This window comes from Musca autumnalis, unplaced genomic scaffold (genome assembly GCF_047663935.1).
Source record: "Musca autumnalis isolate F117 unplaced genomic scaffold, ASM4766393v1 scaffold_5, whole genome shotgun sequence".
In the NCBI taxonomy this organism is placed as follows: Eukaryota; Metazoa; Arthropoda; class Insecta; order Diptera; family Muscidae; genus Musca; species Musca autumnalis.
In genome coordinates this window covers 53,436,146-53,451,177 of record NW_027412088.1, presented here as the reverse complement: position 1 = coordinate 53,451,177, position 15,032 = coordinate 53,436,146, and the positions used below count along the sequence as shown (strand labels likewise).

Sequence of the window (15,032 nt, the reverse complement as noted above, 5' to 3'; positions counted from 1 at the left end):
ACATTCACATAGAAGGTTTCCCATTGAGGAAAGTTATCGGGTTGTTGAAATAAATCATTAGACTTCTTAAACGGAAAAAGAGTTCAAATAAACCGTTTTAACTTATATGCATTATTAAAATATGTGTAAATCGCGCAAGTATCAAAATCGTTTTGTCCGCATGTGATTTTCATGTACAGCAAGACCACATCTTTTAATTTGTATATATTTTTCGAAATATAATTTGGACGCTAAGATGTAGCATCGGCTGCATCTTAGCATTAAAAAACCTATAAAACATCGCTAATTTGCGCAAAGTTCATACAATTTCGTTCCGCATCCGGTTTTAGTGTCACCATGAAAATCTGCATCGATATATACCTATTTCAAGGCAATCAGTCAACAACCGTGGATGTAGCATCACACACTATTTTTGGGATAAAATGAATGTAGTTCCCTTATCAGTGAAGTTTTTAAATCTCTGTTTCCGCAAAAAGGAAGATGCTGCACTAGTTTTTTTCATAGCAGTGCAAGCGGCCGACAGAATACGCGATAAAATGCGCGATATTTTCAAAAACAATATTAGGCGATTTTCCTACCTTGGAATTTCTCCTATCTCGCGTTGCAGTAGATGGATTTTAAAAAGTAATGATTTATTAGATCCACAACGTAAAAATCCAAAATTTGCAATCATGCACGAGTAAATCGAATGCCAATTGTACAAATTAGACCCGAAATATATGATTTTTAGAAATTTGTTCGCACAAAATGTTCGTATTTGAATACAGATTTCTCTGAAGCTGTGTAGGCTACATTCACGACACATATATCAAATAAATCAGAATCGTGAGTTCATTCCTATATATGGTTTTTTGAAAAACCTGTTTGCGGAACGAAATTATAAGAAAATTTCAAAAAACACTTAAAATCTGGCTTCAAAATGTCAGCATCATTTAATGGTAGACGCAGATCAAATTTTGAAAAGTTATACATTAGTGGGATGATCCTTATTTAGTTGGCTTCTACTTTCACTTTGACAGGAAAACCGGGAAAAAATTGTTTAATCACAAATCGAGAGAAAACAAAAAAAGTCACGTTGGCTTCAACCCATTTTTTAACATAAATATAGCCACAGCTTCCACGCAAATCAACTTTGAAGGCCAATATTTTTTGCAAATTGTACAATACACAACCACTATTCGCGAGTTAAAAAGGGGGTGAACCTTGGCTTCAACGATGTTAAATTTTCAATAATATTGCCCATATACACTTTCATACGGGCAAAATGTGCCTCATCGAAATAATGGTTTTACACCCCAAGTATGTTTGGACGAAATGTGTTTCAGACAATTTGGAGTCGATTTAGCAATGTCCGTCCGTCTGTCTCGCTGGCTGGCTGGTGCGCACGATAACTCTCCGATTTAGTCCAAAATGTGGTTTTCGCAATATTTTGTCCAAACTTAGTTTATGTTCGAAGATGGGTTATATCGGTCCACTCCTTCCGGTACCTCCCCCACAAAAGTTCGAAAATGTTCGGAAAATTTGTGCGCACGATAACTCCTGAAGGGAGTAACCGATTTGGTCCATAACTTGCACATGGTGAAACTTCTACCAGGCTTAGATGTGGTTTCAATATGGACACAATCGGTCCACTCCTTCGGGTACCTCCCACACAAATTTTCGGGTAAGTTCAGTTTAGGAGCTGCTCTCGAATCACTTTGATTTTTGTTGTAGGAACTTGTATTTACTACCCCCTATACGACGGTAAAAGCTTCTTCAGGGGCAAGTCCATACTTCCTGAGAAAATAGCCTGAAAGATGCAAAAACCCCTATGACACCGTGTGTAGTGGTTGGAGCGCACGATAACCATCGAACGGATCTGCCGATTGGGTTTAACCTTTGGCCTTCGTAATATTTTGTCCAAACAAAGTTTAAGTTCGAAGATAAGCCATATCGGTCCAACCTTCAGGTACCTCCCCCACAAAAGTTCAAATATGTTTGGAAATTGTGCGCATGATAACTCTTGATGGGAGTGACCGATTTGGCACATACTTTACACATCGTAATATATCTACCAGATATAGATCAGCTTCGAATATGAACTATATTTGTCCTCCTCTTCGGGTAAATCCCATACAAAATTTCGGATAAGTTCACTTAAAGACCTTCTCCTTGTTGAAGCAACTTGCATTCGCTGCCGTAATCACAACGGTAAAAGTTTTTGCAGGAGCAAATCCATACTTCTTGAGAAAACAGCCTGAAAGGTGTAAAAACTTTCGAACTGTCCGTATATGAAAGTTTAAATTCACATAGGCTGAGGGTATATCTCCGTCAGCACAGCTGACTGATTCTTTTTTACTTGTTTTCACAAATCCACCCGCCATAAATGAAACAATTACTTAAAATAATTTATAACTTATATATTTACTTAAAAACTAATTAAACAAATTATTAACTTTTCCAAATTTCACAAATTCTTTGCCCGGCATTCGTACTCTTTGTTTCACATTGAAAAATGTCTCGGAAATCTGCGATATGTTTTATTGTTTCCTTAACTCGAATATTATCCAGATCATGAGTATGGGTGGGCGGGAGAGAACCACAAAAGAATTGGGCAAAATTAACAAAAAATAATTGCTGCAACGAATTTCGCGAAGAAACTTTATCCACCTTGAGAATTTCTTGTGAATAAATATCCCAAATTAGTTGCAGACCATTGACATCTGCCATGCGTTCGTTGAGCGATAGGGTGGGGGAATTTTCTGTTAAACATTCTAGACTCTGGATGAAGGAAGGATTTTGTGAAATTCTTTGGCCCATTGGGCTATGGTTACCATTGTGATCGTAGGGTAGACCAAGGGGATCAAAGGCATGTGACAGCTCATGGGCCATAATCCAGCCAACAATTGAATGCTGCAGTAGAGGATATTGACGATGATGATAGAATGGTAGCTGCAGGAAAACCATGGGTATTAGCAGCATGTTACGGGGATGAATAAAATAGGGAGCATTACGTAGCGTTGTTATGTCATCATTGACATAATATTGTTGCTGGAGATCACTGTGGAGGGTGGTGTCGGCATCAAAAATGGCTTTATGTTGTTGATAGAAACGAAACTTAAGCAACTGTAAATGATTGGCAAAGAAATTATGCTTGGAGAGGTGTAGTGTTACGTGGTATTCATTGAGATTGGGCATGGTTTGAGGTAAATTACCAATTTTTAGTTGAACGGCATTTAGTTTGTTGTGCAAATAACTTAACTCCTCTGGGTTTAGGTGGAATTTATTTTCTTCGAGATATAAGGAAAATTGTTGTTTTAGTTGTTTTAATATTGCGCCAAGAATTTTCTCATCCTTTTGCCTATTTTTATAGAGGAAACGATTATAAATATAGTTGATACCCAAGGGGAACATAACATTCGTGTGCAGCAGGCAATTGCGGGAATTAATTAAAGGTTTTATGTTATTCAGGTGTTTGAGGAAATTCAAGAGGATATACCAAGCCAGATTGTGTGGTTGCTGCTGTTTCAAAAGCGACTGTAATTGTTGGAAATAATCCAAATTTTTAGGAACTTCCAGCTGCACAGTCCGGGGGTCAAGATGTCTGCCTGCCAAAGAGTCAAAATACAATTGCCAATTTAAAGAGCCCTCATTTCTTTGAAATTCTTCCAAGGTTACACTTTGCATTTGCTTGGAACTTCCTTCATACATTTCATATAACTCCAAAAGGTCTCTCTGCAGACCATATACCTCCAAGGCCAATTGCCACAGCTTGTCTGCTGGAAACGCTTTGTTGAATTCAAATTCCTCAAAAATTTCAAAAACTTGATATTTATTACGAAATCGCTTTTCTGGTTGGGGAATTTGCAGTTCCACCACTAATTGGGAGGAATCATTTACCGCAAAGTTTGCAGATTCTTTAAAAAACAAACCATTCATGCCAAAGTTCCTCAAATATGCCATGGTTCGCAGCCAACTAAAATCATGCCAATTTGCCTTCTTTCCATACAACATATCTTTCCATTGCAACTGTTCACCAAGAAATTTCTCCACCTCAATTTCCTTTAAATAATTGGACATTTTTAGAAAATATTTTCCACTGGATCGACATGACTCATAATATTGGCCGATTTTTGTTATCATCACAGAAATCTCAGGAAATTTTCCCTCTGCGGTTTGCAACACTTCCACTGCCTCTATCAACTGATCGGCATAATAATTTGTCATTGCACCAATTGTATCCACATGGTCATAATAGGGCCCCTCTGTCCACGAACCGCAGGCATAATCCCAAAAATCTTCACAAGGATCGGTGCTGTTGTATTTGTGTTCCTCTATAACCTTCAGGGTTTCTTCATTGACATGCTCCACACAGTTTGGAAATTTTGCACATGCTATTAACGAAACACGATCCGCTTGATTTGCAGCTATCAAGAATAAAATATTCCAAATTAGAAGCCCGAATTTCATTTCCACCAAAACCGACATTCTAACTCGGACGCGTTTTTATTTTGACTGAGCTTGTATTTTGAGAATACAAAAATTGGTAGACCAACAAAACCACTTGAAAAGACTACCAACAAATTTTTAACAATTCGAATAAAATATATAAATTAAATTTGCAACTCATTCCCTTTGATGTGGCTGTGCAAAAAACAAAAAAACGAGATCATCTTCGAACTTGCCTAACGAATCAAGTTTTTGAAATTAATGACGTCACAGCATTTCACATGTGTAAATATGAAGACAGCATTTTTATTGTTTTTAAAGTAGACAACTCATTTAAGATGCGATATATTTTGTATAAACAAACAAACGACCAGTGTTAACGGTGACCCTACGAAATCGACCGGTTTTGAATGATCAACAGATGTTTAAAACAATCGCCGAAAGATTGTCTGACCCAACGACACTAAATGCGCATTTTGGGTGTTGTGTTTTGTTTTTAATTCAAATGTAAATTGGCTAAGAAGAAGGCATTCAGCTATTCAGCCTGAAGTTGAACAACTTGTGTGTTCAACTAGAGCAATGTCTCAGCTGCTGTATGAGTTCTACGGCTATCAACACAAGCAGAAGGGACAAAGGGAGACTTGTCACATGTTGTAGAGCACGGCTATCGCTAGTTCCAAAGGTGAAGCGACAAAGGGAGACTTGTCACGTGTTGAAGAATGATGATCGGTGTGACCGAACGGCACGCAATTATTCAAAATTATTATTTATTGGTCAGAAGTCGGTAACTTTTGAACGGCTAGAGCATGGTACAATTGTTTACCAGTAATAACAAACACATAGAAATTTGCTGTTGTAAGTAATACTAGTGTCACTAGTATTTGTAAACAAAACATAAAAAGTATCAATAAATTATTTTAATTTCAACAAGTAAAAAGTCGCGAACGTTTTATACCCTCCCCCATAAAATAGTCTTAATTAAAACGGAATAATTAGTTGTCTTTCACAATTTTAGGTGGAGAAATTTTCGACCACGCATACCCCAAATACCTAAATGATCTAATCTAATCTAAACAAGTAAAAAAGCGTTAAGTTCGGCCGGGCCGAACTTGTCATACCCTCCACCATAAAATATTCTGAACTAAAATGGAATAATTAGTTTTCATTCCTGTCCCCAACTTTACGTAGGTACGTTAAAATATCAGATAATGTACATAAAATGCTTCAATCGGGAGGCCCGAATATATCTAACTATGTATGTTGACAATTTTTGGTGGGCTAGAAATTGGGAGGTACCATTATATAGGGGTTATAATAAAACATGGACCTATGTTAACAGTTTTTGATGGGAGCCTTTAATGTCAAATAACTCCTAACTCGGTTAAAAATTGTAGCTAAAAATTCCGAAAATCGGTACATAACGTGGGAACTTCAAATGTCATTAACAGCTAGTTCGGAGGTACCCCTATATGTGTTGCAGAATTTTTGTTGGCTCTTAAATTTCAAATTACAGAAAGTTCGTCCAACAAATAAAGCTAAGGTACGGAAAATCGGGAGGTTTGTTTTGGGGCTATACCAAATCATGGACCTACGTTCGTATCGGCCAAATTACTGAAAATCGGGAGGTACCGTTATATGGGAGCTATATCCAAACATGGACCTATGTTGACAATTTTTGATGGAGAGGTGTTGTGACCACTAAGAACTTCAAATGTCAAATTACTGCTAGTTCGGTTAAATAATGTAGCTAAAATCATCAAATTACTGAAAATCGGGAGGTACCGTTATATGGGGGCTTTATCCATACATGGACCTTTCTTGAAAATTTTTGGTGGAGAGGTGTGGTGACCACTAAGAACTTCAAATGTCAAATGTTCAAATTACAGCTAATTCGGTTAAAACTTGTAGGTAAAATGTTCAAAATACCGAAAATCGGGAGGTACCGTTATATGGGGCTATACCAAAACATGGACCTGAGTTCATAATTTGTTCGAAAATAAGTTTTTTGGTCACTAAGAACCCTAAATATCAAATTATAGCTAATTCGGTCTAGAAATGTGACTTAAAACGTCAAAATACCTGAAATCGGGCGGTAACGTTATATGGGGGCTATTCCAAAACATGGACCTATGTCCACTAGTTTTGTTATATAAGTTTATTGATACTTAAGAAACCTAAATGTCAAATTATAGCTAAATCGGTCTGAAAATTTAGCTAAAAACGTCAAAATACCGTAAATCGGGCGGTACCGTTACTTGGGGACTATACCAAAACGTGGATCTATGACCACAAGTTTTGTTATATAAGTTTATTGGCACTTAAGAAGCCTAAATGTCAAATTATAGCTAAATCGGTCTCAAAATATAGCCAAAAACGTCAAAATACCTGAAATCGGGCGGTAACGTTATATGGGTGCTATACCAAAACATGGACCTATGTCCACAAGTTTTGTTATATAAGTTTATTGATACTTAAGAACCCTTAATGTCAAATTATAGCTAAATCGGTCTGACAATGTAGCTAAAAACGTCAAAATATCTTAAATCGGGGGGTACCGTTATATGTCGGCTATACCAAAACGTGGGCCTATGTCCACAAATGTTGTTACATAAGTTTATTGACACTTAAGAACCCTTAATGTCAAATTATAGATAAACCGGTCTGAAAATGTAGCTACAAACGTCAAAATACCGTAAATCGGGGGGTACCGTTATATGGGGGCTATACCAAAACGTGGACCGATATAGCCCATCATCGAACTTGACCTGCCTGCAAACAAAAGACGCATTTTCCCAAAATTTCAGCGTCCTATCTTCATTTTTGTGGATGCTAGAGTGATTATCACAGACGGACGGACGGATGGACATGCACAGATCGACTCAGAATTTTACCCTGATCAAGAATATATATACTTTAATGGGTCGCAAATGAGTATTTCAATGCGTTACAAACGGAAAAACAAACTTAATATACCCTCCATACTATGGTGGACGGTATAAAAATGTGTTCAGCCAGGTTAAAGGTACCAAAGTGTGGACCTACCTTTACAATTGTTGGTGGAAAATTTTTATAACTGCAGGGGAGCTCAAAAGTCAAGACCCTCAAAATACCGAAAATTGGGAGGTACCGTTATATCGGAGATATACCAAAACACGGACCTATATTGTGAAGAAGTTTCTTGGCCACTGAGAACCTCAAATGTCAAATTACAGCTAGTTCGCTTAAAAATTTTAGCTAAAAACCTCCAAATTCCAAAAATCGGGAGATTCCGATATATGGGGACTATACCAAAACAAGAACCTATGTCGACGATTTTTCATGGATAAATTTCGTGTCCTGAGAGAACCTCAAATTTCAAATTACGCCTAGTTCGGTTAAGAATTGTAGCTGAAATCCTCAAAATACCAAAAATCTGGAGGTACCGTATATGGGGGCTATACCAAAACATGGACTAATATTGACGATTTTTTGTAGAGAAGATTCGTGACCACTGATAACCTAAAATGTCAAATTGCAGCTAGTTCGGTGTAAAATTATAGCTAAAATCTTCAAAATACGAAAATCGGGAGGTACCGTCATATGGGGGCTATACTAAAACATTGATCATGACCTTTGCAAACCTCATTTGTCAAACTACAGCTTTTTCGGTTAAAAACTGTAGCTAAAATCCTCAATATACCGAAAATCGGGAGGTACCGTTATAAGGGGGCTATACCAAAACATAGACCTATGCCCATCATATTTGGAATATATAAGTTTGTTGATCACTAAGAACCCTGAATGTCCACTTACTTACTTAGCTGGCCCATTACAGAACATTTGTTCCATAGGCCGAACTTCATCATCTCTTCATCCACTTGCTTGCGCCATCTATTCCTTGGCCTGCCAATTCTGCGTTCCTTCGCCCATTCTTATTATATGGCCTAGCCAACGCAATCGCAGCATCTCGATACGTTTAACAATATTGATGTCGTTGTATAGCAGATACAGCTCGTAGTTCATACGACGGCGATATTCACCGTCAACGCAGATTGGTCCGTAGGCCTTTCAAAGAATTGTTCTCTCAGACACGCCAAGCACTGCCTTATCTGCTTGCGCATGTACCCAGGCTTCGGAACCATACATCAGCACGGGTAGTATCAGTGTTTTGTAGAGCGTTATTTTTGTTTGACGAGATGTGGCTTTGTTTTTAAACTGCTTACTTAAACCAAAGTAGCATCTGTTGACCAATACAATTCTTATTTTTATTTAACAACTGATGTCGTTTGTTGTGTTTACAGAGGCGCCGAGGTAGACGAAGTCTTTTTCTACCTCAAAATTATAGGAACCAACTTCCACAGTCGGTCCGAGGTCATTGGACGCATTCCGCGTCGACACCATCAACTTGGTCTTCTCACCGTTTACCGCCAGACCCACTTTAGCAGATGCTCCTTCGACCTTCATAAAGGTATCAGTTACTTCCTTTACTGATCGTCCCATGATGTCTATATCATGTCATGCTTAAGTGTTCCATACGCAATTTGCCTGATTCGAGAAAAACTCAAGTTAATGTTTGAGTCCATACAGGCTAGATGTGGTGCAAAAATCCATTACTTTAAGACCTCAGTTCTACTTATATAAACTCAAAGAATATATTAGGAGTTTATTTTAGTCAGATATCTGTTATAGTCTCGAAGTTATTGCCACTTTTTATAAATGCAAAAGGTTGTTGATTTGTTCCATAGGATCTTTTTTTATGTTTTTGGCAATTTGTGTCACATGGAACACATTATGTCACATTTTAGTAAACAAACTTTTGATCAATTGTGTTCCACCTCCGTTATGTGAAGTGCTACTGTAGACATGAAAATGCGGGGGCTTTAATAAAACAGTTGCCGTAGAAAATAAATGCTTTGGGGACAATTGTTATATGTTTCCTTTTCATTTATTAAAGGAGTGGACTCCTCCACTTTCGAAAAATATAATTTTTATTAGCTTATTTTTATGGTCTTATTTCATCGTTTAATCCGTTCGAAAAAATCAATAATCGTTCTTTAAGCTATTGGTAGTGGCAATAGAATTATATTTTAAATCATTTTCTGACATTTTAATTATCTTACATGTCTTTTATTAAGCGGAAGGCGTTAAATTTAGGAAAAAATAAATTTTAGTTTCATATAACAATACACCATTTTAAAATATTTTGATTTAAAAACTTTTCTTCTTCAGTTTTTAAACCTAGTCCTTTAAAACAATTTGTTCCCTACGCCATATTGTTCCTAACTCCAAACGCCATCATTTTTTGTGAGAAACAATTCGTTTTTGTATTTTTTTGTTCCATACGTCAAACGGTATGGATATGGAACAAAAAAGTTCAAAGTTCTTTTGTTCTATACTTTTGTTCTATACTTTATGGATATGGAACAAAAAGGCAGATTTTTTTGCGTCCAAAGTGGATATGGAACATATTGACATTTCTATATCTCGAAAACTATAATAGATAGAGGAAACCCGACTGGAAATACAGAAAGAGCAGGGTTGAAACCCTTGAAAGGTACCTATAACTCAAAATGTCAAAAATGGCGTATGGAACACTTAAGCATGACACCGACGATAAGTAGAGCATAAGTCAGTAACATGTGGCTATTGGTGTATATTGTGCCACTTCTTTTGACGTTTGCCTCTCGTATAACCTTCTCCAGCAGGATGTTGAAGAGATCACACGAAAGGCTGCCTCCTTGTCTGAAACCTCTTTCTTTCCTATTTTAACTGAAGATCTTGTGTCAGTTAGAGTAATTTTACAAAGCCGGATGAGCTTTGCGGGGATACCAAATTCAGACATGGCTTGGAATACCTTTGAACGCAGGGGGCTCTCGAAGGCTGCTTAATAATCGACAAAAAGGTGGTAGGTGTCGATCTGCATCTCTTGGGTGTTCTCCAGGATTTGCCGCAGGCTAAAAATCTGGTCAATGGTGAACTTGGCAGGTCTAAAGCCGCATTGGTATGGTCCAATTATCTCGTTGACCATAGTCTTTAGTCGTTCGCACAATATCCCTGACACGATCTTGTAGGCAATAGGGAGTAGACTTATGCCCCTATAGTTAGAGTATACAGTCTTATCTCCTTTCTTGTGGACGGGACACAGGATACTCAGGTTCGAATCGTCTTCTACTCGTTCTTCCTGTCAGAAGGTGCTAACTAGCTGATGAGTACACCCTGAAAGTCAAATTATAGCTAATTCGGTTTGATAATGTGACTAAAAACGTCAAAATACATGAAATCGGGCGGGCTATACCAAAGGTGGACCGATACAGCCCATCATCGAACTTGGCCTGCCTGCAAACGAAAGACGCATTTTCCCAAAATTTCCATTTTTATGGATGCTAGAGTGATTACCACAGACGGACGAACGGACGGACATGCACAGATCGACCCAGAATGTTACCCTGATGAAGAATATATATACTTTACAGGGTCGCAAATGATTATTTCAGTGCGTTACAAACGGAAAAACAAACTTAATATAACCTACATTCATACACGCAGAAAAATATATGTTAGAAATATGTTTGGATCCAAACAAATATTTGTTTGGGATTGATTGCAAACAAATATATGTTTGGACCCAAACATAATTTGTTTGTGTCCACACAAACATATGTTTCCAACATTTTGTAACATATCTCAATATATGTTAATATGTTTGGGTTCCAACATATTTTTTTATGTTAGAACATATTTTTTATGGGTGGAGAGGATTTTTGTCAAAGAGAGTAACAACAGGGCTCTCGCAGCTGCGCCTGTTATTCCCTACAGCTGTGTTGCTTTATTAACCTAAGGTTACCATTTGTTACCATTTTTAACCTGCAAAGCGTTCCTTAACCCCAAAAAGTGTTAAAACTGGCATCAGTTTTTAAGAGAGTGAGAGAGGGGAGACAGCACATATGCCTTTCTCTTCTACCACAGGCTACCGGACAAATTTCTGCTGGTAAAAAATGGTAGAACTGATTTTTAGACTTTTCTTTGACGATTTTTTCACAATGAAGAGAAAAATTGTACGAAAAACAGAAGAAAAAGTCGAACGCTGACAAAACTAAATTAAAAACTGTGAAATAAAATACGAAAATTGATTTTTTTATGTTTCTTTTTGACCACCAGATCTACCATTTTTCCGTTCCTTTACTTTTCTGGTAAACATGTTCATGAGAGAGCAATTTTGACAGTTTTCTCTTTTACCACTTTTACCATTAAAAAAGTAAAGGAACAAAGCTTACATGTTCATCGGTCTCATCGTCTTACCATCACATTGACAATGTATCAACAAACCACAACACAACCCCCACCATCGTCTCAAGATACCATTGAGACGAGACTTTATCAACAAACCACACACACAACAACTACCGCTGTCGCAACAATTGTTGTTAGTTAACTGACAAACCGACAGACCAAACAACTACAGTGCGTTTGGTGTCGAAAATACTTCGCAACAACAAATTTTTAATTCCTTTAATATAAAGGCAACATCTAATATCCAAACCTAGCGCTGATAGAGTCAACATGTATGTACATATGATTCATATTGTTCTGTTATGCTTACAAGACGATAACAACTACAGTGAAAATCTTTAGAAGAAACGGTAAGTTACAATATTACAAAATAAAAGAATTAATAAAATAAAAAGCAGCAAAATTTGTCTCTGCTTTCTTTGGTAGTGTGTGGTGGTTGTTAGTCAATAAAAACAAAAACTCGCCAAACCAGTATTTTTTTGCTTTATGAAAGACGTTGTTATGTTTGGGACTGCTTGCAAACAAATATATGTTTGCTGCAAAATATGTTTGGGACATTTTTTTTTTGTGTGTCCAAATTAATATTTTTAGATTTAGTTACTTAAATATGAAAATTATACATGAAACATCCCTTTTTATGTTCAACACGGTGCTCTTGAAAAAAAAAAAAATAAATAGAAGGTGCTTACACCTGGGAAGTTTTTGCGGATTCTAAAACAACAATGTTCATAGACGAGAAAAATCAAAAAACAAATAAATCGCGATTCAAGTTGAAATTTTTTAGATTTTTACAATTTTGCAAGTCCTATTGAAATCGGACTAAGACATTTTTTTACAAGATTGACTTTTATAATATCTTCGTATTTTTATCGTTATTTAGATATAGACGTTCAAATTGGGACAATGGATTGACTGTATCGCCTCTTTATTTTACAATGTTACACGCAAAAAAAAAATCGGCCTCTCTAACATATGTCCCAAACATATTTTGCAGCAAACATATATATGTTTGCAACAGTCCCAAACATAATATATGTTTGGGTCTGCAAACATATATATGTTTGGGTGGAAACAAATATATGTTTGGGTGCAAACATATATATGTTTGGATGCAAAGATATTTATGTTTGGGTGCAAAGATATATATGTTTGGGTGCAAACAAAGATATGTTTGGGTGGAAACAATTTTATGTTTGGGTGCAAACATTTTATATGTTTGGGTGTATTCACTCACTTTACCGTCTTGACTCTACAAAGGCAACTAAAACACTGAAGAAAGAAAAAAATATAATTCATACCATTTCTTTTTTTCTTCTTCGTTGGTTAACAACAACAAAACAAGAAACACACGAGTTTGACGCATACATGCCACCAAAGCCCCCTTCTTCGCTTCTACGTCTTCTATTATACAATACACACAACTCTTTATTATAAAGCAGCATTCCACAGCCGCGAGAGCACTGTTATTACTCTCGTTGACAAACATCCTCTCTCCACCCATGAAAAAAATGTTCTAACATAAAAAGTATGTTTTACCCAAACATATCAAATTGAGATATGTTACAAAATATTGCAAACATATATTTGTTTAGACCCAAACATATTATGTTTGGATCCAAACATATATTTGTTTGCAACCGGTCCCAAACATATATTTGTTTGGATCCAAACATATTTCTAACATACATTTTTCTGCGTGTATGCATAGTGCACCATAACTAACTTTATATGAAAACCTCTTACACCAGGGAAGTTTTTGCGGATTCTGAAACAGCAATGTTTTTAGATGAGAGAAATTCAAAAACAAGAAAAAATCACTCGATGTATTTTTTAATAAATCGCTAAATCGTGCTAAAGCAGTTTATTTTACATAAATGCGTTCAAAAGTTATGGTATATTACATCAATTCGCGAGTTACAATACCCCATACCTCAGTTTCAACATAAGTAAATTTTCTACCAAAATGGCCGATTTACACTTTGAGACGACCAAAAATGTGCCTATGTATATTTCGACGAAATTCATTTCAAACAATTTGGAGTCGGCTATAGCAAGAAATGGCCCTATGTCGACACTTTTTGGTGGAGATGTTTTGTGATATTGTTATATGTGGGCTATACCATGGACACCATGGACCTATGTTGATAATTTTTGTTGAAATTTTTTTGTGACCACTGTGAACCTCAAATGTGAAATTACACACGCAAAAAAAAAATCGGCCTCTCTAACATATGTCCCAAACATATTTTGCAGTAAACATATATATGTTTGCAACAGTCCCAAACATAATATATGTTTGGGTCTGCAAACAAATATATGTTTGGGTGGAAACAAATATATGTTTGGGTGCAAACATATATATGTTTGGGTGCAAAGATATTTATGTTTGGGTGCAAAGATATATATGTTTGGGTGCAAAAAAATACAAACCCAAAAGGCACAAAAAAAAACAAACACATGCACCAGTGGGCGCTTACTGAGAGCAAGGGAGCGTAAAATTCAATGTAAAACACTTTAAAATGTGTGCTCACTTGCTCTCAGTAAGAGCTCACTGTCTATCTCTATAGTATACACACAAATATTGTGGTTTTTTATTAAAAGGCAAAAGAACAATAAACACATAGGTACATACAAAATTCCAAAGAAATACACACACTTTAATAAAAGAAAAACTGATTGAAATAATTTGTAAATAGTCACACTTTTCAAAAGGAAAAATATATAGAAACGTAGTTGAACGCTTCTCTTTAGTTGTGAAATAAAACAAATTGTCCTCATAGTTGAAATCATCAGCGGGGAATCGGCATCTAGAATCAAATGATTATGTAATGTAATAAATAAATATGGATATGCCATATTTCAAATATACATAAGTATGTATGTAATTACCAATATTAAATGCGATGTCTTCTTTGTCCAATAAAATAATTCCATTCAACTTTCCGATTCAATTATAAAATGTATTGGACATTTAATTTCTAAAAAGCATAATTTCTTTAAGAAAAGACAAAACACTGATTTATTCACTCACTTTACCGTCTTGACTCTACAAAGGCAACTAAAACACTGAAGAAAGAAAAAAAATATAATTCATATCATTTCTTTTTTTCTTCTTCGTTGGTTAACAAAAACAAAACAAGAAACACACGAGTTTGACGCATACATGCCACCAAAGCCCCCTTCTTCGATTCTACGTCTTCTATTATACAATACAATCAACTGTTTATTCTAAAGCAACATTCTACATCAGCGAGAGCACTGTTATTACTCTCGTTGACAAACATCCTCTCTCCACCCATGAAAAAAATGTTCTAACATAAAAAATATGTTTTACC

The 15,032-nt window shown here is 36.1% G+C and overlaps 1 protein-coding gene across 1 annotated transcript in view; it reads right to left on the bottom strand.

Annotated features, from left to right (window-relative positions):
- Positions 1-4,467, bottom strand: part of Nepl10 (Neprilysin-like 10) — a 119,403-nt gene extending 114,936 nt beyond the window's left edge. The window contains exons 1-2 of the mRNA XM_073955550.1: positions 4,257-4,467; positions 2,650-3,896 (exon numbers count right to left, since the gene is read on the bottom strand). Of these exons, the coding sequence (XP_073811651.1) occupies positions 2,650-3,896; positions 4,257-4,467 (1,458 nt within the window). The remainder of the gene's footprint in view (positions 1-2,649; positions 3,897-4,256) is intronic.
- Positions 4,468-15,032: the final 10,565 nt, after the last annotated feature.